General features: G+C 37.8%; 2 protein-coding genes across 2 annotated transcripts; one reads left to right on the top strand and one right to left on the bottom strand.

Moving 5' to 3' along the window:
- Positions 1-348: 348 nt before the first annotated feature.
- stxbp3 (syntaxin binding protein 3) lies at positions 349-15,298 on the bottom strand. The gene is made up of 19 exons (XM_088425477.1): positions 15,194-15,298; positions 14,201-14,250; positions 13,970-14,051; positions 13,400-13,476; positions 13,236-13,308; positions 13,047-13,147; positions 12,136-12,281; positions 11,782-11,875; positions 11,459-11,583; positions 11,240-11,338; positions 11,090-11,147; positions 8,239-8,304; positions 7,937-8,017; positions 6,177-6,312; positions 4,640-4,746; positions 4,370-4,468; positions 3,939-4,024; positions 2,296-2,444; positions 349-1,059 (listed from the first exon to the last, which is right to left on the bottom strand). Exons 1-19 carry the CDS (start codon positions 15,237-15,239, stop codon positions 956-958), a joined length of 1,779 nt encoding a protein of 592 aa, XP_088281603.1. The 5' UTR covers positions 15,240-15,298; the 3' UTR covers positions 349-955.
- Positions 15,299-16,277: 979 nt separating this feature from the next.
- Positions 16,278-23,525, top strand: LOC148417287 (fibronectin type III domain-containing protein 7-like; the record flags this gene model as incomplete). Its single annotated transcript, XM_088425873.1, has 13 exons — positions 16,278-16,341; positions 16,491-16,748; positions 17,205-17,465; positions 18,597-18,857; positions 19,129-19,392; positions 19,474-19,728; positions 19,809-20,066; positions 21,311-21,565; positions 21,690-21,944; positions 22,250-22,510; positions 22,926-22,955; positions 23,086-23,121; positions 23,385-23,525. Coding segments are annotated over 12 exons (2,457 nt in total), but the record flags the coding sequence as incomplete, so codon positions are not given.
- Between the last annotated feature and the right edge of the window lie 4,151 nt (positions 23,526-27,676).

The raw sequence follows: 27,676 nt of genomic DNA, 5'->3' as shown, positions 1-27,676 counted from the left end.
GTTCCACTGCTGACTTGCCAAAAAACAACAAAAATACACACACAACATGGTCCAGATGTTAAATCTGGATTCATGAAAGCCTACAAAAAAAGCAGCTATTAGTCATCAATGTTTTGAGAAGTGACTTCAGGTTTTAAAAGACGTAGGATAATGTTTGAAAAAAATGTTGAAAATGTACAAATGTGGAGAAATTAGCATTGGATTTTGGTGATATGGAATTAAATATTTGGTAAATTGCATTTTTTTTGTCAGACACACATTTGTAGCTTTTGAGAGGATAAAAATGTATTTACAAAGACTTTAAGGCCAATATCACTATCCTGATATTACAATCAGAAACAAGCATAATTTGAACTACTTCATCCATTTATTAGTCAGTTGTTCAATTAGAGGAAAAAAAAACACATTACTTAAAAAACACTTGAAAATCCTGTTAAGTGTAAGTTTACAGGGGCAGAGCAAGGGTCAGTGCTTACATACAATATATACATTAACTAAAGTGACATCTCGCTGAGGAGGAAAACGCTAGCGAGGTCTTTTGATCATTCAAGATCGCCAGACGTTGGTCTTGTCGCGAGGAAAATTTGAACATAATTTGACAAGATCAGCATTTGGCGACTTTGCGGCAACTTCTGGTGACCTTGAACGAACCCGGGAGGAGTTCAAAAGAGCCTCTACATTACTGTAACATTTCTGTCTCCTTAACGGTGAAGTTACCGTTATTTTGCCAAGGACCAGGTGAGACCAATTCACATAATTCAACAATTCAAATTCCGACGTATAACCAAACATTCAAGTAAATCTGCAGAAATGACAGTTAGTTGAATGTGCGATAGACAAACACAATAATACATTCCCTTCATGTCCCCAATGAGGGGTTTTTCTCAAGTGCACAAACGATGATAATAAGTGAAACAAAAGAGGGAATTTGGGGACCGTTAGATGGATGACAGTTTTAGTTATTGCTCCTCTCCTCAATTGTAAAAGTCTCCATTGGATGTTTGCTTAGAGACTTGATATCATCCAGAAGACTGGTGGGCGTCAAAATGTGGGAAGATCCTAGAGTTGAGAGAAAGAATTACTGTTGTGAAAAACAATAGAATTAAAAACTCTGTTAAATTCAATATCAAAGGTGGGTACCAAAAAAAAGAGCATTTATTTTTTATCATTTGTTTCAAAAAGTGAAACTTGCACGTTAAATTAGTTTACCACACACAAAACCGAAATATTTCAAGCTTCCAATTGCTTTAATTTCGATGATTACGGAACATCTCCATGAGGTGAAAGGGTCTCAAAAATAAATGGCAAAAAGACTGGATGTTCACAGAAAATAAACGCTCGTCACCATGAAAAGACTCCACATTATAATATAAATTGATAGATAAACCACCTTATCAAGAGTTTAATATTGTGCTGTATTTTTACACATTTCATTTTAAATGAGATGTGTTCAAGCAAAAATAATTCATGCATGTTTATTGCTGAACAAAAGCCGTTTTGCTCACTGAAGGTTTCTTTCATCTAGCATGGTAAATGTTTGTTATTGCGATAAATTCTGCATTTTATATTTTGCTTAAAAAATGAAAGTTTTTAAAAATGCGATACTCAAATGATATAATTTAAAGCTGCAATGCCAATACCGTAGCGCTTTGATATTTTTGCCAAGGGTTATCAAACGGTCAGAATCTATCATCCCATGCCTAGTTGGGGGAAAGGAGGTAAGAAAATGGGGCACAACTTAACAGGGAAGATCGGAGCCTTGGGGTGATGAGTCAGGTGGAAACAAATATTTTGGAGCACATCGTGCTCTTAGCGGACGATGAGCTTTTTGGAGACAAACGAGTTGCTTTTCCAGCAATATTTGTCAGTTGCCCACAAAGGCAAAACTAGAGGTGAGATGGTGGACTGGATGGTTTAATTGCTGTGGAACAGTATTGGTCTTCAAAACATACTGATTTGATCCCACACTGAAAATTTATGGGGTATTGTCAAGTGGCTGATGAGGGAAGGAACGTAGACGACCGATATCAAAGTAAATCAGGTTACAAGAACATATGAACTGTGCCAAAGGCCGTTCACCTCCATGTCACGCCGTCTTGATGACGTCATTCAGATACAGAGAAGCCCAACAAAATACTGAGGGCATATTACTCAAATACACTCTTAATAACAATACGTTTTGTGTGGTGATCATGCACATTTCATTTTTTGAAACAAACTCTTGAAATGAATTGATATTCTAAATTTTTGGCACCCACTTGATCAACTGAATTGATCAAGCGCATTAGCGCTCACCTATGATGACCTGACAGGATTTGACGGCTTGTGTGACCTCATAGGCACAGCGCATCTCGGAGTAACCGATTCCTCCAATGACAAAGATGATGAGGCGTGAGCCCGTCCGACGTTCGTCCTGGGCGCTGGATTTGTGTTTCTGACGTGCACTGTGAGGCAAGAAGCATAGGATGGGAATCAAACGCCGTCTATCATAGACATGGAGGCTTATTCTGTTATGTCTGTAAAACATTGCTGAGTTCTGCACTATTAAATCTACATTTAATAATCTACGTTCTCTTGTAAACAAGGAAATGTTAACCAAAACATGTTTTTTTTTTTTAATTTAAAGCAGGAGGTGTTCAAACTTGGTCCTCGAGGGTGGCTATCCTGCATGCTTTTGATATTTCCGTCTTCCAAAACATCGGATTCAAATGATCAGGATCGTTATCATGCTTGTGCTGAGCTGATGAATTGAATTGGGTGTGTTGGGGGACAGAAACGTCAAATACACGCAGGGTATTGAGGAACAAGTTTGGACACCCCTGAAATTTTAGTGGTTTTTTTTTTTTTTGCCAGGTGCAGGGTTCAAAGCGTGAGAAAAAGTAACAGTTTATAGTCTGGAAATTACTGCTTGCTTGAATAACTGCTCAGCTATAATTTAAAGAATGTGGGAGGAGTCAACCTAATTGACATTGTTTATTATATGGGCTCTATATGTTGCAGATTTTCTCACTGGATGGGCCTTTAAGCGACACAGTGTAAGATTTGACAGTTTTTCATCACGGACAGCAGGAGGTGCTGCATTTATCATTGTCAGTAGCTAAAACAAACATGGCTGCCTCCGGAGAATTGCAACCCCCCATATAATATAATTTAATGATAACTAGACCTACGATGATATTTTAAACATACTGTTGGTCGTTAAGAACACATTTACTTGCAAGTTTTTGAAATGTATAATCATTGAACTCATTCATTTTAATAAAAAAGGTCTATATCTTACACAGTGTCCCTTTAAATGTATCAGTGTAAAAAATGAGAGTTCAATATATTTATTGAGTTTATCCCTTTTCCTACAGAACCCACCCCCCCCAAAAAAATACATATGGCATATATTACTTATGTAATCTATAGTAACACACAGATATAACACACATTATCAATATATTTTCGTGGTAATAGATGGTTAATTGACGAGAACTTGTACAATGCAAGCCACCTTGTTGACGGTCGGCACGGCAACGGCTTGTTGTGTATGGAAAAGTTGCTCAATGCCACTAGAATCCGTAGATAGGTGTGTAATGGGATGCCTTTTCATCTTATTGCTATCGTTCCTATACCCATTGCCATTTTTTTTAGAAGGCCGTGGGACTCATTGTCCCAGTGGGAGTGAAAGATTTAAAACAACGGCTTTGTTGTAAACCGCTGAATTCAGTGTAACTATTCCAAGTACACACTTGAGGGAGACATCGCGTCGATGTATTTAGTCAGCAAAATGTCCATGAAAAAAAAAATACAAAGACAAATTGTAATTGTTTTTGTAATGTTCACGAAGAAACAGAGCCATCTTAGAAAAGACATGATTATATTTCAACACTATTAAAGAACATCAACAGCACAGAACCTATGCTCAGCTAACACCACGTATTCATCAAACCCACCTGACAGCTCCGGAACCATTCCAAGCAGTTGGACACTCAGACTGGTGTGGCCATTCTTTTGTGTCAAGTTTGTTTTCCACAGCATCCTGAATAAAACAGTTCTCCTTTAGTTCCATTTTTGGCATAATTCAAATACAATTGTATGATCATGCAAGCGTTTTCATTTTGTGCTGACGTGATGAAATGGGAAATGGACCTATATAGCGCTTTCTATGTACACTCAAAGTTCTTTGCAAATTGTAACTTCAGATGAAGAATACTTTTGGATTTACTTTATCCTTAACTTAATGAGGACAATGTAATACAAAAATTTGAAGCAAAAGTTGTTTATGGTGTTAAAGTATGCATGTCGTGTCCCACTGAATTAAATTATGATTATTTTTCCTAATCTATAGCATCAACACAAATCCAACAAAGTTTTTCTTACTGACCTCCATTACATCTTTAATGCCCGGAGTCCACCTGGAAAGATTGTATGTCTCTTCCTGAGAACGGTCCCGTCTGGTAGGTTTGCGGGAGAAGAAACTGGGCTGAAATAGAAAATAAAACAAAATTTTAAATCAAAACGAAATTACATTTCTAATAAGGCATTCATTCTGACCACGAGCCATAATATATTTTTTTTCTCAAAAAAGGTTTTGAATCCTTGAAGCAATTTAGTGGTGTAACGTTGAAACAATGTATTGTAATTCTCCACATACAGATGTGATGATGGGGACTCCAAGCTCTTTCCAGTTCAGGATAACTTCTCTCTCATCTTCAATTTTCACATGTTGGATGAGTTTGTTCAAATTCTCATCTGTTGTTCCTGTTGACGCAGATGAAACAAACACAGTATAGTTTTCACCACAGCTGGTAAATACTGTTTAGTCACCTCATTCTTCACCAAATGCATTAAAAACTTCAAAGGTACCCAACCTAATCTCACTGTAGAAGTCTAAGTATACAGGAGTCAATCAGTGGCATCATTAGGCCTATTTTAGGGGACTGAAGCCCCCTAAAATATTTTCAATCCCTCCTGAATGATTTGCTTGCATTTTCAATTTACCCATCCATCCATTTTCTATAGCCACTTATCCTCACAAAGGTCACAGGCTTGCCGGTGCCTATCCCGGCTGAATTGTAGTAGGCGGCGTGGGACACTCTAAACTGGTTGCCAGCCAATTGTAGGGCACACATGGATGAAAAACCATTCACACACACACACACACACTCACACCTAAGGACAAGTTAGTATGTCCAATGCACCTGCCATGCATGTTTTTGGTGTGGGAAGAAGCCAGAGTGCCTAAAGAGAACCCACGCAGAGCCAGGGAGAACATGCAAACTCCACACAGGAAGGCCAGAGCCAGCTGGGTCCCTGAACTGTGAGGCGGGCGTGCTACATTTTCTCATACATTTTCAATTGAGAAAAAAAAGAACACAAAGTAGTTTACATCAAATGCTGCTCACCCTGGGAGGTAAAGATTGGTAAAACGCTAAAAAAAATAGTAGTAGACCATTGTCTCCACCTGGCTTCCGGGAGGAACTTCAAAATAAAAGTATTCTGAGGATGTTTGTTGGGTACCCCTGAAATAAGACTGACTTGCATGGTCATATGGTGATGTAAAATGGCTGCAAGTGCAACACAAAATGGCCATCTGTGGCTTCACTTTCACGAAGGCGAGTAAGCGCTGTCCAGTCACATCACTATTGCTTAACTTGTTCATAAACAACCATTAAAAGCTGGCTAGAATAAAAACAAAAAACAAAAACTGGGGATTGACATTTTTCAAGCAAATTCATTTTTCCTGGAATTGACAATTAAATAGCTAATTACTAGCGGGAGAATGTCAGAATGCAATTGTAAATGATTTCACTAAGTCATTTGCAGGTTGTCTTATGTTGGTTTAAAACATCCCTGAGAATTTTTTTTTATTCAATCATTTAAGTACCTGTACATCAAAACCTCTGTTATGTGTAAAAAAAAAAACAAACAAAAAACTACAAATCTCATCTTAACTTTAAACATTTAAATAGTGTTATCAGTCTTTGATAGCTACTTGTAAAAATGTTTGGCTCATGTACTGGATTCGTTTACATCTTAAACATTATCCTGAGGACTAAGCTGTCATGCTGTAGAAGACCTATAAAACATTGTAACTGAAAATACTAATGCCGTAATATGGGCAATATTACGTCCAAGCTAAACATTTCACCAGCTGTTTCTATATTTGCAGACCAAACTCTAAAATGTACCATTTACGCTGAAGATGTAAAGCAGCACAGCTCTGATCTTGTCATAAGTGCTGTATGGATACAGTAGCACTGGCAACAGAGTTCTCATGGGATCCCTTACTTTCACCCCATCCACGTCGGAGCCCACAGCAAGATCCTACACAGTGAAAGTAAAAATGTACAAATGTATCGACATGCAAAAACAGTACATATTTCAACTCTACAACCTGCACAAACGTCTCCCATTTTACAGATTTTCTCAGTTGTTTTGGTTGGAGATGGGCCGAGACACAAATCCAATTAGATGAGATGTCTCATGAGATTGAGCCAATGAGAATGAAACAAATTCAGATTTTTACAAAACCTGTGACTTAAAATAACGCTTAATATGCTTAATCTTCTTCAAAATCTTGTCTTTTTACTAAGCAGACTCCAATAAAATTACCAATCTAGTGTGAGAATGTAAATATAAAAGGAGAGCCAGACTCATTTTTCAACTACAGCTGAGCTCGTTCCTAATACTAAAAAGTTTAACAAAATGCATACAGCGGTATACAGCCTATTTTATCAATTAATTTAATAAATTAATTTTGAATTATTGTAAGTTACATTATATATGTATATTTATATATGTATATTTTATGACTTTTTTTCCCTTACACTGTGGTGGAGACAAAGTGATGTCGGAACCTCACCCTGGTTTGTTCAAAAGTGATCAGTACGAACGGCAACGTCAGGTTGTCGTCAAAGAGAGTCATCTGCCTGTATTAAACTGCATTGGTAAGAATCAGACTTCTCTCGCCAGTTGTTATAGAGCATTTGAGGGCTGCTAGACAGTGGCTAATTTCTGCTAGAGCCTGCACTAAATGCTGGTAACTTAATTCGTGACTGAATGGGATTTAAAAACAAAAGCTTTCGAGTCAAAATTAAAGCAGTCGTGTCCATACATTATTTGGTAATGTTCATTTTGAAGTCTTGTTTTTACTTGTTTTTGGCAATGTTTTTACTGGCAGAGCAGTGCACGCTCCCAATGAATGCAATCGTAAAAAAAACAAAAAAAACAAAAACAACTTCATAATGTAAGTGAGGAGAAATCTCATGAAGTTCAAACCTTGCAAGGTCTCTTTACACGAGATCTCATTCCATCCCTATTTTTTATTCATTTATCAGAAATGAACTTCTAATTTTGCTCAATTCTCTCAAGTGTCATATACATAAAAAAATCAGCTTCTCATTTATTCAAACAAGTTACACAGCACTTCTCCGCAAATAATTATGAGCAACACTGTTGTTTCCTACGCTGTCCACTGCTAATGTCATTTTGTTAAAGGTATACGTCCTCACAAGCAAAATGGTTGGACAAACTGTCATAATACAGCAAGTATATTTGTACAATTTAAACATTCCATTAGACTTTTTTTCCACAGCTAAATCTCAACTATTTGACGAAGAGAAACATGGCACTTTAGAAAAGACCAACTAATGACCAACCAATTTTCCGAAATTGTTCAAAGCAAATTAAAATATGTTTAATTGTTGTGACATGGATGAGAATTTGTGGCCCAAAAAGGGTACTACCGATTTTGAGAGAGAAAATAGCTTTTGCAGGGCAACCTTGATATTCAGCCATTTGAAAAAAAAATTCTGAGAAATGCACTTACTTTTTTGCAAATTTCAATGCTGGTATATGAGCAGTACACCAAAGTGACTGAGAGAAACTGTTGTTCAAGCAAATCCAATCCAAATATCATACAAAATCAGAACAGTAATGACAGACTCACCTGCTCAGCTTTGCATAGTTTCTCTACATTGTTGGAAAAATGTTTCATACAATCTTCGGCCAACTGCAGGTGTACAGTTTTCTAATGTTAAGAGAAAAGGCCACAGATCAATAAATATGATGACATTTTAACCCGCATTTGAAAATTAAACAGAAAGAAGTAAAGAAGCAATAATGTTAAATGCAAAATACACACATTATCAAAATACACATGGAAAGATATTTAAAATCAACCAGAAGATTAATCTGACTGCAAATTTATCAAAATGCCCAAAAGACAGCTGCTGCAACAATGCAACATACCTGTGTCAGCTGTTTACGAAATGAAGGCATCTTTTTCATCATTTGGGCCAAATTGCTGATTGTGATCTGAAAATAAATTAATAGATGAATTCAAAATCAATCAACAAGCAAATGTTTTCTAAATAATAGAATCAAAATGCTCTAACAATATTATGAACTACTGTTTGGTCACCACTTGAGATTCACCTTCACAATCAGATGAAATCCAAAATAATGGTGTTATCACAGATAAGGTAAATTATGTCAAATATAGATAAATTCAGACCGCTGTACCACTGTTTTGTATTTTTGCATCTATTTCAATACACAAGTGGATGAAAGTCTCTACTTAGTAAGTAATCTGATAAGGTAAAGTGAATTGTAAAACTACAAAGGGAGTGCAAATAAAGGTAAGACTTGTTGCCTGCATACACTCATGCCCGATGTTAACTTTTTTTATGTTTGCTTGTCGTGGAGCTGCGCAACATTCTTCTTGGTTTTTAACAGAGGAAGCCACTTTTTACAGTGCTCCCCCTTGTAGACTCTAAATGCATTTCGTCAATGAAAAGCTCAGGAAAGAGGGAGTATCCTTGTTCAGACAGAACGTTTGCGACCGAGTATATGCAGTTGATAGCCCGCCTCGTGACGACCGCATATTTGGCCAACTGATAGTCCACTTCCGGCTAACTGAAATTGAAGTCAGCCTGACCTAAAGCATCAGATATATTTGCAGGCCTTGGAAAAGACTGTTAATAACGGGATGATTATGCAGAGCTTTCTCCCTAACCCTCCCTTCCTCCTGGACTTGGAGTGACTGTTGAAGACTCACGAGGGCATCTCCATGGCAATGAAACAATAGATTTTGGTGAGATGGCCCAACCACACAACACAGTACACCTTATGATCAATGCCCCCATTCCTTCCTCTGTTGAAGTACAGGCCTGCCATGGAAAATGGGGTGCGCTTATCCAAGGGTGTGATAACCTACTCAGTGTGTCTGGGTTGTAATGTCCCCCGCCCGATGGCCAAAGTTCCCTCTAAGTTGCGAGTATACGCAATTGTGCACTCCTCTCATCACACAGGAAATGTATACAACTCATCAGAAAAAGAAATCAAACATGATTTTTAGGAGAGAACAAAAACTTGAAAGAAAATGGTGAAACTGGCAGCATTTCAGACTAAACGCACGCACATAATGTCGTGCAAGTCATTGTCACACAAATCATGCTCTCTGCAGAAAATACCCACAGGGAAATCTTACCGAGTCTCAGGTGCGATATGCAGCTTCTGTAGAGTGACAGATTTTGATGTCTCATGCAGCTACCAACATTACCCCTACGGAAGGCTATCTCTGTTAATTATGACTACTCTTGAGCTGTGGCTTGTTTATTACCATGGTGACAAGTGCAGTATAAGCTAACTGTTAAAACAATGTTTGAAAAATCATAAAACTATCACAGGTGAAAGTGCTCAAACATGCTGAATATTAATGCGTTGTTTTTAAAATTAGTTACAATCACTGGAGAGTTTAAATGTGTTCATCATGAAAGACTTGGAATATTAATGTTTATAAGCGTCCGATCTAAACAGTGTAAACTAAAGAACATTCTCATATATACTGGGTAAGGTAAAGACCTTCAAATCTTTTTTGGGGATTATTATTTGACAAGTGAAGCATGTCAAAACTTTAGCAGTAACTAACATCAGTAAGAAAACATGTATTATAGTTTAACTTTTCAACCATGTTGTTATTATTACATAATTCTCATTTACTTATATGAATTTCTTGTCAATTCAAGTCATTTTGGGCCAATTCACAAACTATAAACTGACACAAAATCCTATATCCAAAAGAGATTGTTTCAAAGTGTGATGTGCAATGTGTTTAGGTGATTTTAGGTGTTTAGGTGATCTTTTAACTTAAAATGTCTGATGTTGCTCAACGTGGTCCAAGGGTTGCTCGGGGAGTTTGTGTGAATTCTAAGACGCATCAAAAATGAAAGGGAACACTTCCCTAACCTACTTCCACATGTATTTGATTCGTTGTTTATTGTGTCTTCTACTTGTATTCATGTGAATGTTTGCCCCCCCAACCCATACTTGTGCCCCTCCCCTTTTCTACTTCGCCCTTTCTATGTTTTTCTTTTTCATCAATGAAAAATGAGATACATCTGGGTAATGGATCAGGCTTGTTCTCGGTCTCGTAAGTGCAGTTGCTCTGCATTTGTGACCTGTGCAATGATAACAAATTTGATTTCATATGGTGATAAATATTGTACATGGATGGAATGTAAAATGTCTATTGTATCTACTGTGAATTGAATTCCTATTAGCCCTTTAAGAGCAAATGTAGCAAAGTTGCACCAAGCAACATTTACCCAGTATGGCTTTATCTATAACCATTACCAAGCTACAACCTTATCAAATAATGATATAAACAATGTATTGAAAAGAAAAAATGGTACTTCAAGCAAATCATGCGAGTTGCTACTGAGGGGATGCCGTAGTTTCTTTACCTCTGCTAAGTCATGTGCTTGTGCCGATTTGATTTTTTTTTCTCCTCTGACTTCATTTATCAGTCATATATTAACAGGCTGACAATCCAGTGTTCCCCAAGTCCCTCTTGCAATCTACCAACCGAACCCTAACGAACCTCTGACGTGAACCTGCATTTACTTCCTTCCCTAACACAAATGTTCTTCGCTAATTGAGATAGAGGTTTACAAGGTCGTCAAAGAAAATGTCTCCCTAGAAGAAAATATAAATGAAGATTTACAACATACTGCAGAATGAAAATGTCGGATATCATTTCTTTTTAAATGTGTGTCTAGTTCAGTGTATGTTAAGTGAAAAAAAATCAGAGCAACTGTACCTTTCCATCTGGTTGCTTCTTGCTAGCAGAGATTTCCTTTACCATCTTTGGAATTTGTCTGGTTTAGAAGCATATTTGACAAATGGAAATGGTTAGTCTATGAAAGAGTGAGGACAGAAACAATAGAAGATGTCTAAATATCTTACTTACTCAGACACTTCAGCAATGTGCTTGTGCCTAAGCTTAACCCAAAGCATGTCATCCTCATTGAGCAGAGCCTGCTTCTCTGAGCCATCTTTAGACTTATACCTGTCAACAAGACCCCTTTTGTGTCACTGTATGCATCTGTGCCTCTTTTTGTTTGTGTTTGTTTTATTAGAGACAATGAATATATGACTGCGGTTAACAAAAACTGCAAGGGTGCATTACTTGTATGTGTCGTTCTGGATATCAATGAGGTCATAGGCCATGGCTTGGTAGGTAAGCTCATGCAGAATGGGGCTGACAGGGTCAAAGCCTCTTTCGACTATCAGCAGCTGGGCCTGTGTCTTTCCCTGGTAGGAAGGGGAAACCAACAACACTTACTTTGCGTAATGATTTTTATAATCTAATCAAAATTGTATAAACAACTTAAATCAGGTGACGCAGCGCAATTGTGGCGGCATGTTGCATGATCAGAATAAGAATATTCTATATTTACAAAACTAAGACTTTGTGTTCTCTGTCAACATTGTCAGTCAAGTAAATCTGACCTTTTTCTTACTGTTGTCATCCATCTCATAGTATGTGGATAGTTTGTTGTCCACCAACTCTGCAAGGGTCTTAGCATACTCCATGTTGCTGTCTCTAATGGGGAAAATGTGTCACCATGAGATCTCATTATTGCAATAAATAGACGAATAATAATATCACACAAGGAAGCACTGTAAATTGTTAGTGTTGTAGATGATAGTTTAAGCATTAGATAACTAAAGAATAAAATGCTGTGCCTCTTTAAAATGTTAGGTATCAAATATTAATGTTTCAGAATAAGCTTTTTGCATCAAAATAGCTTCTGCTTGAGGCTAAGGTGCGTAATTTGAGTCGACACGTTGTTCCCGGTGTACTTTTTGTATCGGACTCCTGGGTACTCATCCAGTGTGGCGCAGAGCGTGACAAGCTGGTCTGCGAGTGTCTCCAGTGTCTTTTTTCTGTCCTGGCTGCTGGGACTGTAGATGCTCTGAAAGGCTCCCGGATTATCACAAGTGAACACCTGCAAAGCATTCACATGTAAACAAATTTAAACAACAACTCATTATTCACTGAATTACACACAATTAAAGTTAAGAGTGGAAGAGTTTCTCTTGAATGTTAATTTGGCCACCCGGAGTAACATTGTTCCATTAAGTTGAACCTTTTTCACATTTATTTCATCCAAGCTTATAATGTATTCACTTTAGTGGAAGACCTTCTGCTGAGGTTTGGACAACAATGCCACTGCTTTTTTTTTTTTGTGAAATGTTGCATTACTTGGTTATTAAGAAATGTAATGTTTCAGTTAATCGATAGATTTGTAATGTGTTATGCCCAACACAGCAACAGAAAACAAGCCTGAAAGCAACTGAAGTGGACAGAAGGCAGCATGACACTCAAAAGTGATTTTGTTGGAGCGTTGCAATGGTGTTTTTTGCACCACCTATAAATTCCATGAGAGAGCAGTTAAAGGTGGAAAAGGCTGTCGTTTAGTCACTTAAGGTTTCAAGCCATTTTAAACTATACCTAAGTTTTAAGTTCTACAGTTAGGTTTTTTTTTTAATTAATTAATGAATTTATTTATTTTTTTTAATTAAATGACTGCTTTGTTTGGAATTTGAAAAAAAAGAATGTGTTTCAGCATTTCTCACATGGTATGTATTTTAACATTTTTTTCAGCGATGGAAGCGTGAGGACAATCACATGCTAGCGGGCATAATGACATCATACACATTTGGACATCAATTAGAAAAAGAATATGAATGATTTTGAAGGGAAACATTACCTGTGCTTCATGTGGCATGAAGGATATATTTATTTCTTTGCAAACTCGAATGTACTTTGCACAGTAAAGCTTCATATTGTTGAAAAGGTCATCAGGGCAGTCTAAAAGATACATTGCTTTTACTTGCCTGCAAACTGTCAAAATAGTCAATACTGTTTGTGTATCAGTAGCCATTGGTGAGTTACTTACAGTCAGTGAAATAAACATATGCTGATTTGTACTTGGGTTTAGGCTTGAAGTCGGCAATAAAGGCATCCACAGACTAAAAACAGATAGAGGATGTTAGATTTAGGAGAAAAATGGATGCTTTGCAATACAACACGTGTTGGCGATCAAGGAGCAGTATGGTATACCTGAGCTGTTGGTGTCATAAAGTAGATGGCCTTCATTTCCAGAACAGGTTCTCTAATTTTATGCAGGTCCTCCACAACTACAGAAAGAAGACAATTTTATCTGCTGACACCCACACACTACAGGTATATAGAATTTAAACAATTTTGTGCATCAATGTGAATTTCACTTCTATTCAGACAGGTCCAGAAGTACATGGACAGCTTTTTTGCAGTTTCATTTTTAGATCAAGCAGAGGTAAAAAATATAGAGCTACGTTTAGCAATCATTGATTCATATATATAAACAAATAAATAGATCAAAGTAAAGCCCATATCCCACTGAAAAGTGAACCTTTGCAAGTGTTGGAACAGTTTTATGGTATGTGTTTTATTATATCATTACTGTATATATTTTAAATGGGTAATGGCTAAGATGCTGGTTGGTTGGTTGGATGGATGGATGGATGGATGGATGGATGGATGGATGGATGGATGGATGGATGGATCTGGATTGGTGCATTCAATTGCAGACAGACAAATCGGTCATACAACTCTGAATAGTTTAAATGATAACTGGAGATGATAACCTACTTGTTATTTTCTCGGACATCAGATCAGACATTTTGCAGCATGATGACAGGAGTCTTGTGGTAAACTGGTCCAGTATTAATATCTGTAGAAAAGATGAACACGTTAATGATGAACGGTTTATGAAATTGCAATAATACTGTTTAGTTCTTTCAAATAAAGATGGTTTTATGTACATAAATGAGTATGGTTCTACAATATAGCAACGTAACATTGAAATGAAAGATGTCTTACCTTCCATACTTCTGATTTTCTGCAGTCTTCGATAATTGTTTCTTTAATTCCTATACAAAGTTAAACGTCAGATATAAAAGCAGAAGATGACCTGTCAGAAGACAACGAATCATTTGGAAGCTAATACCAAATACGAGCCAGGTGCTGCGGTCACAAAAAAATACAATTCGAGTTTAGCAACTTTAATCGTTGAAAAAAAAATCCGAGTGCTCAGTTAATTGACCATTGTGAGATTTTTAATTTACAATGATGTAGAAATTATTTTTCTTGTTATGAAATAAATTGCAATTCCCTTTATCGTTTTCTATTATTACCTTTGTTTATTGGTAGTGCAACAAAGAGAAGAAAAAAAAGGAAAAAAACATGACAAATACAACGGTGTCTTCTTTATATTATCAAACACTTTTGCACATTAATTTTAAAAAAATCAAACAAAAAACACTAAAATCATAATGTAAACTAAATTCATTTTGACATTAAGAACATAATTGAACACGGTCATGCAAACGACAATAATTGCTTGGATCACTACGCCCTCACCGAACGTCTCAACATAACTTCAATTCTCGCGAGTGGACCAACGTTAAGGCCAGTGTCTCATCGGAAAGTTTTGTTTGACAACATGACATTGTTGTCTCTCAAAATGACATTTTTGTCTCTTGTTTCTCATTCCGACTGCGAACTCTTTCATCGGTCGCCAGACGACACGAGGTGTGGCTTGTTGACCCATTTTCGGACTGACAGTCACCATAGTAAAAGACGGATTGCTGTTACCCGTAAAGTTAGAATACGCAAATCGCCAAATGCGTTTCGTTGTTTCGCTTTTTGTTTTCTTTCGCTGCGTTTTCACATCCCTGAAAGTTGCGCGAAGTGTCACTCATGTAAAGTCACAGGAAGCAAATGGCACTTTGCTTAAATGTCTACCACAAAAATATACTCTGTTGTATTCGTTTTAAACTGACTATGTACGATTACGTAAGATATCAAACTTACTTTTCCAAACTATTCTTTTTAGTCCGTTCTCTGGACCAGTTGCCATCTTGACTTTTTTTGCCCCGAACCGCTGCGCCTCTTCCTGTCTCGTCTGTATGTGGCGCATAGAGCCCAAACATTACGACTTCCGGCACAACTTCCGGTTGCAGCTATTCTGTGCAACACTAGGGGCAAGTGTTAGCGCAATTCATTAAAATGCATTTAAATTTGTAAATTTCAATATTACAAACTTCTACTTTTCCCTTCTGACGTCCCGTTGTATTTCGTCACAGTTTGCCATCCTCTTTCACCAGTTAGTCTTTGACCTCCTTTCACAAACTCATGTCTTTACTCACAAATTCACAACATCATCATCTTTTTCTTACTTTTTCTTCTGGCTCTCTTTCCCGGCAGCTTAATATTCATCACCCTTTCACTGATGTACTCACTATCACCTATTGATTTATTAAAATCATTTTGTTGGCTATCTAGTACCCCCAACTGCACCACAGAAAAAAAATCTAACCCTTATTGACCCTCTGAGCTCATTTGCCGTGCTGTGGCTTCTGAAGAAAACCTCACTTACATCCACCAACTCCAGATTTCAATCATGCTCATGCTATGTAAATTGACCTTGAGCAAACTGAAAATTAGAAAGAAAAAAAAACAATACAAATAGCAGCAGCAGCAACAACAATAATAATCATTATTATTATTATTATTATTATTATTATTATTATTATTATTATTATTATTATTATTATTATTATCATATGGAGTCAAGCCAGGTAAAGTCCAGTTTCTTTGTTTTGTGCCTGCTTTGCTATGATTGGATGTGTGCTAAAAAGGCGTGTCTTGGTACAAGTATTACAATCAACACAGACATGAGATCCGTTTTTCAGAAAGGGTGAATTAGTTCAGACTGAGACTGAGTTTTCAATCTACTGAAAACTACTCTAGCTGAGTGGTACCATAAACATACGTTTTGAAGAATGGGTCCACTAAAGGCTTTTGTTGCTTTTGTTTTTGTGTGTGTATGCACACAGGTAAGACATTTTTATTTACTAAAATGCTGCAAAATAGCACTTGAATATTTTAATATAAATGTTTGAAAGCAAGAGATCGAATAACATATTTTTATTGGAATTTACAGGCTTCAGCTCAAACAGGTATGTACTGTATTTGTCTAAATCTACATTGCTCTTGATACTGGTGACATTAGTGATTATCACCAATGTGTCTAATAACACAATGACCCAGACAAAAATGTATTTAAAAAAATCATTGTTTGGTAAACTTGTTTCCCTTCTAATCTCAGCATTCACAGCATCAGTGTTTGCACAAACATCCAAGAGTACAACTCTCCAGTGGACCCGGTATCCTGGAGCGACCGCCTACTTGATCACCGTGTCCCTTGAAGGCTCACAAGATGTTATTGCTTTTTCCCTATTCGGGGAAAACACAGTGATGGGTACCGTCAACACTCTGTCCCCGAACAACTTATATGTCTTCACAGTTCACGCTTTGGATATAAACCAGGACACACTTGGCACTGCGACTGTTCAGTCATTGACAGGTGAGGTTAACACATACGTTTTGTGAATTTTATATGTAACATGAATAATATTATATGTATTCTTTTCTAAAATGAAATATTTGAGGATTTTGACTAAATATGTCTACTTTCACTGTAACCCTGAAATGAATCGATGTTTCTCTAACGCTTTCTTCATGAAAAAGGGTTTCAGCTTCTCCTTCTTTCATCTTGGAAAACCTCACCATGTACATTTCTACCATTCCAACTCTGTTTTTCCTCATTTCTTCATTACAGTTGTCTTAAATCTGTGCATCAGGGCTTGCTTAATCAACATTTTCCTTCGTCTTTGCAGAAACCTTTCTTTCACATGGCTCTCCAGACACTTTTGAACCCCCCCTATTCCAAAACCTGCTTGATCTCATTCCTCCAAACATAAACAAGGGTTTCCCCTTCCTAAATGTCCTGACCTGAGTGAAGCTATTTCTGTTCTTTCAGCTCCTGCTGTGATGGATCCTATCCAGAACGTCAAGCCAGAAAACAGCCAAACATTAATAGTTGAATTCAACTTGGTGGCAGGAGCAACACATTACATTGTACGTGTTCAGAATTCTGATGGTTTTTATAGAGAGGACACGGTTTACTCGTCCCCAGCTGAGATCACTTCACTCACACCGTACACTGAGTATACCTTGAGCATCATGGCAGCAAATAGTGGAGGCCGCAACCAGCCATCTCCCCCTGTGACTGGAAAGACAGGTACAGTTTTCTCATTTTCATCGTAATCCCTAACAATACAGTCTATGGGGAATGACACAGAAACTGTATACTACAACTAGAAAAAAAGTAGTCACATCACACACCATTATCAGTCGAGTTAATCTGATCTTCTCCATTGTGTCATAGCACAGTTTCTCATACAGTCACATTCACTTGATACGTCAACAATATTTGAGGAACTATGAGTTTTCATCCTACGAGAAATATGACAGAAGCCTTCGGGGGATGGCTCTTTATTTGTTGTAACTTAACCTGAGCCCTTTATGTAAAACAGAATGTGTTTTTCTAATTTTTAGCACACATCTATAGCCTCTCGCCCCCACCTACACCCAAGGGGTCACATCTAATCCATGAGCAGAAAAACCCTCTTGTGTTTTTCAATGAAAATTTTGGCTGAAAATGAAAACCTAAAAGGGACACATACACACAGGGAATTATAAAACCTATAGAGAATTAAAAACAAACAAACGATTGAATTATATAGGTTTGGCATTATCAGACAAATCTTTCAAAAAAATTTGGATTAGTTATATAATAGGTAGTGATGGAAAAATGAAGCTTCACCGTTGATTTATAAGACAGTTGTATTTTTTTCTCATCGTGTTGGCATTTTTTTAAGAAATGGGTTTAAGCAGTGGCAAGTCAGTATGCTGTTAAACAGAAGGTCCCCAACCCCCGGTCCGCGGACCCGTACCGGTCCGTGGGTCAACTGGTACCGGGCCGCGTGGGTCACCACAAAGAAACAGCTTTTATTTATTTTTTTAAATTTATTTAGTCTTACCCCAAGTTCCAAGGCAGTAACTAGTGACGTCTTATTCATCAGCTTACAACACAACATCTTGTTTCGGCCAAATTGTTTAGGTGATAAGAAGCGACGAGATGGTAGACAGGTTTCATGATGACATATGTAATAAGAAATCAAATATATATATATATATATATATATATATATATATATATATATATATATATATATATATATATATATATATATATATATATATATATAATATTCATTATATATTCTTATTGAACTACTACAGATCAATTTAAGAAGCAAAAATGGACCTCGTGCAAATCAGACATCTAAATATTTCTTCTTTGTCACAGTTTTGCCACCTCTTCAGCCCTCCACTTCCTCTCCAAGTAATGACAGCATTGTTATATCCTGGGACCCCATTGACGGCGCTGTCCTGTACACTGTGGCCCTATATGAGGTTTTTTCCAACACAACCATGAGACAGAACACTTCTAACGCTAATTTGACGCTCTCTGGACTGGATGCTGGCTCTCTCTTCATGATCATGGGGTATGGTTGGGACGCTGAAGAACGAAAGGGAGAGGGAAGTCTGTACATCAACCAAACAACACGTAAGGAAGCACTTTGACATTTTATATTAGTTTATAGAATGATCCAGTAACACAGGTTGCACAAGATTCCAGACAGATAGTTGTATTAAGTGGAAAAACCTTACACTACATTCTTGACATTCTGAACTGATTCTTTGTCATTGGTCATGACAACAATGTTCTTCACTGAACTGTTCTAATTGGCAATTGAAGTCCCAGGGACAGCGTACACATAGAGTACAGCCAGTTTGTTATTTGATGTGTCCCCGTGTTTCATCCTCATCCCCCACAGGACCTCCAACGCCAGCTTCCGTTGAAGTCTCTGTGTTGATGGTTGTCGACCAGCCTGTGCTGTCTGTGTCCTGGGAATTAAATCAGGAGGTTTTCGGCAACATAGATTACTATGTGATGAGCGATCAGAACCTCAGTTGTAACGTCACATCCATGCACTGCACCCTCTCACCGGTGGGCTGTGGAGAGGTGCACACCATCCAGATTATCCCCTCCAATGACGCAGGGCTCGGCTATCCTACAATTCCTGTTGTTTTCATCACTTGTGAGTAGGAAAACTTTGATTCTCTCAGAACGTTTTCTTAACCCTGGTCACCAAAACCCACAACTACTCTGTGCCTCTCAGTCCCCTGCGCACCAAAATCTTTAGCTTTGGTGGAGTCAGTGGAAGGAAACTGCACGTTGTCCTGGGATGTAGAGCCCTATGCAGATAGCTACATGGCCTACATCAAGAAAGGTGACGGCGATGAGGAGTCTTGCAACACTACCAGTACCAGCTGTAACTATCACTGCCAATGTGGCTACATGTACCAGATGTATGTGTTTGCCTACAACTATGCTGGCTCCAGTCCTCAAGGATCAATTGTCAACTATACCACATGTAGGTCAAAGATACTGTATATCAAATCTGTTCCTCTTTCTTGCCAGAGTGTTAACTTTGGCGTGCCATGTTTTTGGCAGTACCCTGTTGTCCAGCGAATGTTTCTGTGTCCCTGGTGAGCACGGAAACTCTGGAAATCACATGGACAGCATCTCGGGGAGCTGAGCTCTATCAGACACGAGCAGTGGATAATGCAGAAGTCATCCTGTGCAATGACACTGCACCGGTGTGCGCCCTTTCTGACCTGAGCTGCGACAGTGCCTACAGTGTAGTTGTGACACCCTGCAATGACATGAGCGGTTGTAATCATGCATGCGAAGCTCACACCAAAGACACAGGTAGAAAACACACACTAATATTATCATTCAAAGAAAGAAAAATATGACTCAATAATGACTCAATAATCCATGAAACATGAAGTTCATTAACCTATTTTTAAACCCACTTTCTTAAAACAACTGGTTATGTAATGAATGGTTCCCTCCCTGAAAATCATTGTTTCCCCCCCTCCAATTAAGATCATGCGTGTTTATTAAACACAAATGCATGTACAGTATAGGCCACAAGTTTGGACACATATCATGAATTTTCTTAAAATGATTATGGCCAATAGTTTTTCTTTTGTTAGGGTTCTTGCCATAATATGAATATTTAACAGCTGTCCAATAGGGCTGTTGGCTGTCTATTAACCTGAATTTTGCACACCACAACTGATGGTCTAACCCTGATAAGGCACAGTGGGTATGTGAAAACCATTTCAGGTGACTACCTCTTCAAGCTCACTGAGACTAAGCCAAGAGTGTGCAAAGCATTAGTCAGAGTAAAGGGTGGCTATTTTGAAGAATCACGAATGTATACCGTGAACATTTCAGGTCGTAAAATAGTTTATTTCAGTCAAGTGTTCACTTTTCTCACATTTCTCACAGTAGTCATGGCAAAGTGGATTGTGGAAGACATAAAAAAAAAAACACTCACAACATATGCAAACTTAACACATTCAATTTTGTTAATCACCTTGCAAAGCTGACGTACCATGTTTAATATGAACATTTTTAACACAGTAAAAAAAAAAAAACTCAGTAAAAACTGAACCCAAATACTTTCTAGAGTTGTTTCAATAAAAAATGAAAATCTTCTTCCCTAAGTCATTTCAAAATTGATGCTCAAATCAACAAATTACACCCCTCATGAAAAAGAAAAAAAAACGGATGATAAAGAGCTGTGGTTCTCAAGAGTTTTATACCAAGTAACACTTTAAAAAGTACTTTTGAGTTTAAAGTACCACCATCATAATACAGTAGTGGATTGGGCCCAAGTGATCTTAAAAGAATTTAACTCCCATAATACTGACCACTTAAGTTTTAATGTCGCTGTACTGAACTCGAAGTCTCTGTAACACGATGTTTTACCACTAGAGAGCGCTCGCGTCCCGAATGTGGCACGCGCCGCGCTTAAAAGAACCCTGAACAATTAAACTACCATGCGATACATTTGGCATCATAGGGTTAGATATCAATTAACTATGGTTATCTATCTTGGTACCTATCACTAAGTTCTTATCTCTTTCTTCCTTTCTGCCCAGCACCCTGCATGCCCATGTATATCCAGCTTGATTCCAAAAACTCTTCCTGTGTCAGTGTGAGCTGGACAGCAAACAACCGTGCTGCCAATTATAGCGTGAGCGCAGTGGGAGAAGACGGCCCGTACACCTGCATAACTGACGGAAATAGCTGTGACATCACAGGTCTGCCGTGTGGATCCATCTATGACGTGACCGTCATAGCATCCAGCGCCGCTGGTCAGAGCTTACCAAGCTACTCTGAAACACTAGAAACAGGTAAAGAATTCAAGCTTTTGGCCAAAATGCATGCTGCTCCATACTTGGAAATAACAAGAAAAACTTTCAAGAAGCTTATTTGTCAATTGCTGTGTTCACATCCCCCCCCCCCCCCCCCCCCCAGAACCCTGTTGTCCCGCCAGTCCCACTGTGCACCAGGTCACCCAGGCGATGAGCAATGTCTCATGGTCTCCCGCTAAAGGTGCTTATATATTTATGACCTCATTGACATCACCGCGTGGTCACGCAAGCTGCCACACCCAGGACTACCACTGCCTCATGGGATGCATCACTTGTGGCACAAACTACACGGTCACCATGGAGGCTTTCAGCCACAGCGGGCGCAGTGTCAATTGCACCTATCAAGGCTTCTCATCCAGTGAGTCGATCACTCTCCGGCCTTTATTTCTTTTAAATGCACTTTCAGAAGCAGGGCGGAGCCTAAAGCACTTGAAACTTCAAACACAGGGTACATCCTCAGTCTGGCCATCGGTTAGGTACAAGACCGACGAACATTCGTTCGAATTGAGCTAACAAACATCTTTTGAAATTTTGAGAGGAAGGGTTAGATATGAGTCACTGCTCGGGAAGTGAACAGAATAAGAATTTCATTGTGTGGTATAATAATACTATACTTATGACAATAAGAATTTTGAATCTTGAATCATTGTCTCTGTTTGGCAGGTCCGTGTTGTCCATCATCCGTAAGGGTGTACAAAATGGCTGGAAACTCTGTGCGGGTGCTGTGGCGGAGCACTGGCAGCAACCACCGTTACATAGCTGAAGTAACGGGCAGCAGCAACTCCTACAACTGTACAACATCTGCGGGAGAGAACAGCTGCGACATATCAAATGTCCAATGTGGGGGCAATTATCATGTAGAAGTAGCTCCATTGACACCAGAGGACGACAAAGTCTCATTTTGTGCTCAGAGGGTCTATTCAGGTATGATGGCATAACACTGAGATTAAACCACATGTATCAAACTCATTTTATGTGGCCTGCAAAAGCAATTATGTGGCATCCCCTTTCATTATTCTCGCTAAAATCAACAAAGGTTAGAACTGTCATATGTGTATCATAAAAAATTGCACATTCATAATTATTCATTACCAAACCTCCTTATACAGTAACTGGAACAAATACAGTATTATCTTTAAAATATGTGTATAATGGCAATTAAACATTTCTAAAGTTTCCCAATTATAACAACCCTCTAAGGGAAACCACATATACGAAAAAATGTTTTTGATACCCCGGGTCTAAATTTTCATCAGTTATTGACACCGTGAGTTTAGAGCTTTGCAAAGATAATTGATGGCATATTTTGGCTGATTTTGTATCATTTTGTCTTTCTCAGTTACTTGTACAGGAAGTGATGTTGGCTCAGGTTGGTGTGTTTTTTCATGAGTCATACTTATGTACATTAATATACACATGTACATTAATATTAGTTGTTGTTTTAAATGATGAGTGTATATCATTGGATTTTTTTGAAAATAAATAAATATGCTTTGCAGTCATTTACAGAGGCAAGAGAAGTGTGGATCCGTAAGGTAAGTACTTTACACCTTATTGCACTTTCAGTTTGTATGGTTATTGTAACATCAAAAAATTCTGGCACAGGTTAGGTATTTAAAGTGCAACTGAATCTATTTTGTATTCACAGCCTGTTGTCATATGATGTAACACACAATAACTCATCATCATCTATCTATCATCTATCTATTTACACAACTCTGTGATTTTATAAGTTTTAAGTTGAAAAAAAAAAAGAAAATATAATTGAATAACCTATCCATCCAAACTATATCTGTAGGAATTGCAACAAGAAGGGAAGCCTGCTGAGTTTGAATGTCAACACTGTCTTTGAACCATCAATTTATTGCTTGCAGATTCTTCTTCTTGGGATAAATTTAACCTTTGAAAAGTGTCACTTGAGTTTTGCAAACCCGATGCACATTTCTCTGAATAAAATAATTCCACACTATTTGTTTATTGTGTGTTTTTTTTGACAGATTTGCTGTATATATATATATATATATATATATATATATATATATATATATATATATATATATATATATATATATATATATATATATATATATATATAAAACATACGACATAATCACATAGAAAGCATTATTATGTTTGTCAACATTTGTTTGTCTTGTCTGTCATTCTTTGTATACTACGTGTAGGTGGATAGATGGATGGACGGACGAATGGGGGACAGAGGAGACGGGATGGGATGGGACGTCTGTCTCTCTTTGTATACTACTATACTACTGTGTAGGTGGATAGATGGGTGGACGGACAGATGGGGACGGGATGGGACGTATGTCTTTCTTTATATACTTTGTGTCGGTGGATAGATGGACGGACAGACAGATGGATGGGATCAGATGGACAGCCTGACGGAGCAGATAGATAATAATATATAAATGGATGGATGGATGGATGGATGGATGGATGGATGGATCGATAGATAGATAGATAAATAGATGTGGATCTAGGGTCAAAGGTATGGCCCATGGGGCAGATATGGGCCACCAAGAGGTTTAGTTAAATCCGACTCGCAAGATTATGTGCATTAAAAAATGATCCGTTGTCCATAAAAACTGTTACTTTTACAAGCAATGTCCAGATGAGCACTGCAACTTACAAATGGAAGTTGCAACGCTTTTGTAAAATAGCTTGCTGACTGCTTCGGTGACAGAAAGTGGAAGGATACACTAGCATTAACATTAGCATTGGCATCTAGCTTTGTTGTGCTCCTGCTCAGCGCAGGTAAAATCCTTCGATTGCACATGAGAGATTCACAATGGGTGGGGGTGGCCATCTTGGCCATCACCAGACAATCGGCTTTGGCCCGTCTTGTATGATGAACAATCAGTCTTGTACTTCATTTTAAATGTACTTTATTTACAGCTCAGAAGTTAGCACACAATGCTTCCATATTTCACGTGATGTAATGATTTCTTCTTGGTGTGTTTTGAGCTTCTTCTGTCATGAGTGCCACCCAGTGTCCAAAATGAAACACAACAGCACCATTCTATTGTGTTTAATTTTCTTTGCACGTCACTGTGCTCCTTGAAAAACGTTTGTGCAACCACATGTTTTAATTGGGGCATTTTCTTTCCGCTGGGTATTTGTGGTTCATTTTATATATTCATTCATTCATTCATTCATTCATTCATTCATTCATTCATTCATTCATTCATTCATTCATTCATGCATTAATTTTAAATGCATTTATTTTTAATTCATCTAATTGTTCTATTCGAAATACGTATTTTATTAACAAATTGAAGAAAGATAATAGAAAAAAAATAGACGATGGAAGAGTGGTTATCCTGTCTGCCTCACAGTTCTGAGGTTCTCGTTTCACTTCTGGCTCTGGCCTTCCTTTGTGGAGTTAACATGTTCTCCCCGTGCCCGCTGTCATCCAGCTCAGTGTGTACCCTGCCTACTGCCTGAACACGGCTGGGATAGGCACCACCAAGCTTTTTTCACTTGGACAAGCGGTTAAAGGAATGGATGAACATTTACAATTGACCACTGCTTTTCATTTTTCAGGAATTGGGACCAGGCCGCCACGCATTGCAAAAGTCTACATAGAAATGAATGTTATATACATTGATTTTATTTATTCTTGAAGATTCTCTTCCATGTTGCCCCTGAGCTAAAATGAGATTTAGAGGGAGGATCCATGGCGGAGTGTCTGCTTGGCCTCAAGCCAGTGTCACATCATTCCTGTTTGCGTCACCCAAGTACGAGTGTGAAGATAACTGTGTGCCTTTTGTTGTGAATTAAATGATCACACATCATCAGAACTAATTTATGTATATATATATATATATATATATATATATATATATATATATATATATATATATATATATATATATATATATATATATATATATATATATATATATATATATATATATATATATATATATATATATATATATATACTGTATGTAGTGTAGTGGATATATGCATACTGCATATTTGCTTTGTGGCATTGAAACATTCAACCATCTATCCATCCATTTTCTTGCCTATCCCAGCAGTCTTCGGGCAGTAGGTAGGGGACAACCTGGGCTGGTTGCCAGCCAATCACAGGGCACACAGTGATGAACAACCATTCATGCACCCAATCTTACTTATGGAGAATTTAGAGTGTCCAATACAACTGCCATGTGTCCGGAAAGAACCGACACGGGCTCGGAAACACAAAGGAAGGCTGGAGCGAGGTGGATTTGAACTCGGGACTCTGAACTGTGAGGCAGATATGCAAACCACTCTTCCACTGATCAGCCTACAAATTCAACCAATCATATGTTATCTGTATCCTTTTTCCAGAACCTGTCCTCCATTATTAGCACCGTTTCAAAGTTTTCTGTACGTTACTAAAAATATTATTTTCTTTGGCCAAAATGCTGTCCATAATCCTGTGCCTTGAGAATACAGATGTTTTACAACAGTAAACAGTAACATTTTGTCCTTCCATCTTTTAAGTTTCTTCCGCTTATCCAAGCTTGGGTCGTGGGGACCACAGTTTTAGCAGGAAAGCCTAGACCTCTCTCCCTTACCACTTCTTTCAACTTTTCTAAGAGACATACTCTCTCCAGCTTGTCCTGTTCCTTCCAATGGGATATGTCCAGAACACCTCCCCGGCTAAGCGACATGGAGGCATCCTAATCAAATGCCTCACCTGTCTGCTTCTGAATGCGGAGGAACAGCGGCTCTACTTTGTGTCCCTCCTGTTGCCAGAGCTTCTCATCCTATCTCTAAAGGAAGGATTTGACACCATACGGAGGAACCTAATTTTAGCTGCTTTTATCCAAGATCTTATTCTTTTATTATTATCTTATTCTTGAGTAATGATGGTTTACATGTTACCTTGTATTCTGAATAGAATGACACCAAATGACCAAACAAAATAAAAATGCTGTTCACGTGACATGATTACGTGACATTCTGTCATTTACACGCACCATGATATTAACCCTAGCTGTTTAGGTGTTGTAAAGCAGGTGTGCTTTGTGCTCCGGAAATTATGGTACTTCATTTTAAACAAAGAGCTAGCAGCTACAGTGTCTAGTCCTCTTTTCACAAGACAAGTTTCAGTAAACTTAATCCCAGGAACACAAAAGGGTATTCTCTCCTTTATCGTGCATGCACTGTAATTGATATTGGTATTATTGAAGTTATTAATATGTATTAATGTATTAATATGTATGCAATGCTATTGCTCTTTGAGGAATACTGGCTATTAATAGCTGAAACAAACTTTTTAGCTTCAGATTTCTGTTTGTCGTATAAGTAGTAAGTTTGTTCTGTCTGTCTGCAAAACATTTCCGGCTATTGATGCAATGCTGCAATAAGGAGATACCAACAATATGTGAGATGCATAAAGATCCCAAATCGTCCAAATCCTTATCTATCCATCTATCTATCTATCTATCTATCTATCTATCTATCTATCTATCTATCTATCTATCTATCTATCTATCTATCTATCTATCTATCTATCTATCTATCTATCTATCTATCTATCTAGCTAGCTATCTAGCTATCTAGCTATCTAGCTATCTAGCTATCTATCATGTTAGCCTGCGTGATTAAAGACTTCTTTTACCCTGCAACCTAAATGTATTCAGGTTGTTCAGTGGGTTTATCAAACAGGAAATCTGCATTTTCGTTTTGTTATGTTACCTAACAACTTATGGTATGCTGAGGCCTGACATATTAACCTGCAAACGTGTTGTGTTTTGAAAAGAGCAGTGCGTGAAATAAAGACAAGAGTCCCAATTCCCAAGTTTACTTCCTTGACTTTGGTTTCATTGTCACTTGTTTTCTTTGCTTTAGTGGACCCTCCCAGCCTTTTATTCTTTTGGTTGAGCTTCTTTTCTATGTCACACATTGTTGTTTGAATGAAGAGGAGACTCAAAAAGTTGCAATTTTTGATGTGCGTGGATGCCTTTCCATGTAAAAAAAAATCTGTAAAATGACAACCAAGATACAGAAGAGCAAAGCACAATTTAGGTGATGGAAATGAAGACTCAAAAGAGAGAAAACAATACTTTTTACAGTTTT

This window comes from Hippichthys cyanospilos, chromosome 10 (genome assembly GCF_059441005.1).
Source record: "Hippichthys cyanospilos isolate Australia breed blue-spotted pipefish chromosome 10, RoL_Hcya_1.0, whole genome shotgun sequence".
In the NCBI taxonomy this organism is placed as follows: Eukaryota; Metazoa; Chordata; class Actinopteri; order Syngnathiformes; family Syngnathidae; genus Hippichthys; species Hippichthys cyanospilos.
The sequence above is the reverse complement of the archived record's forward strand: the minus strand, read 5'-3'. Positions and strand labels throughout refer to the sequence as shown.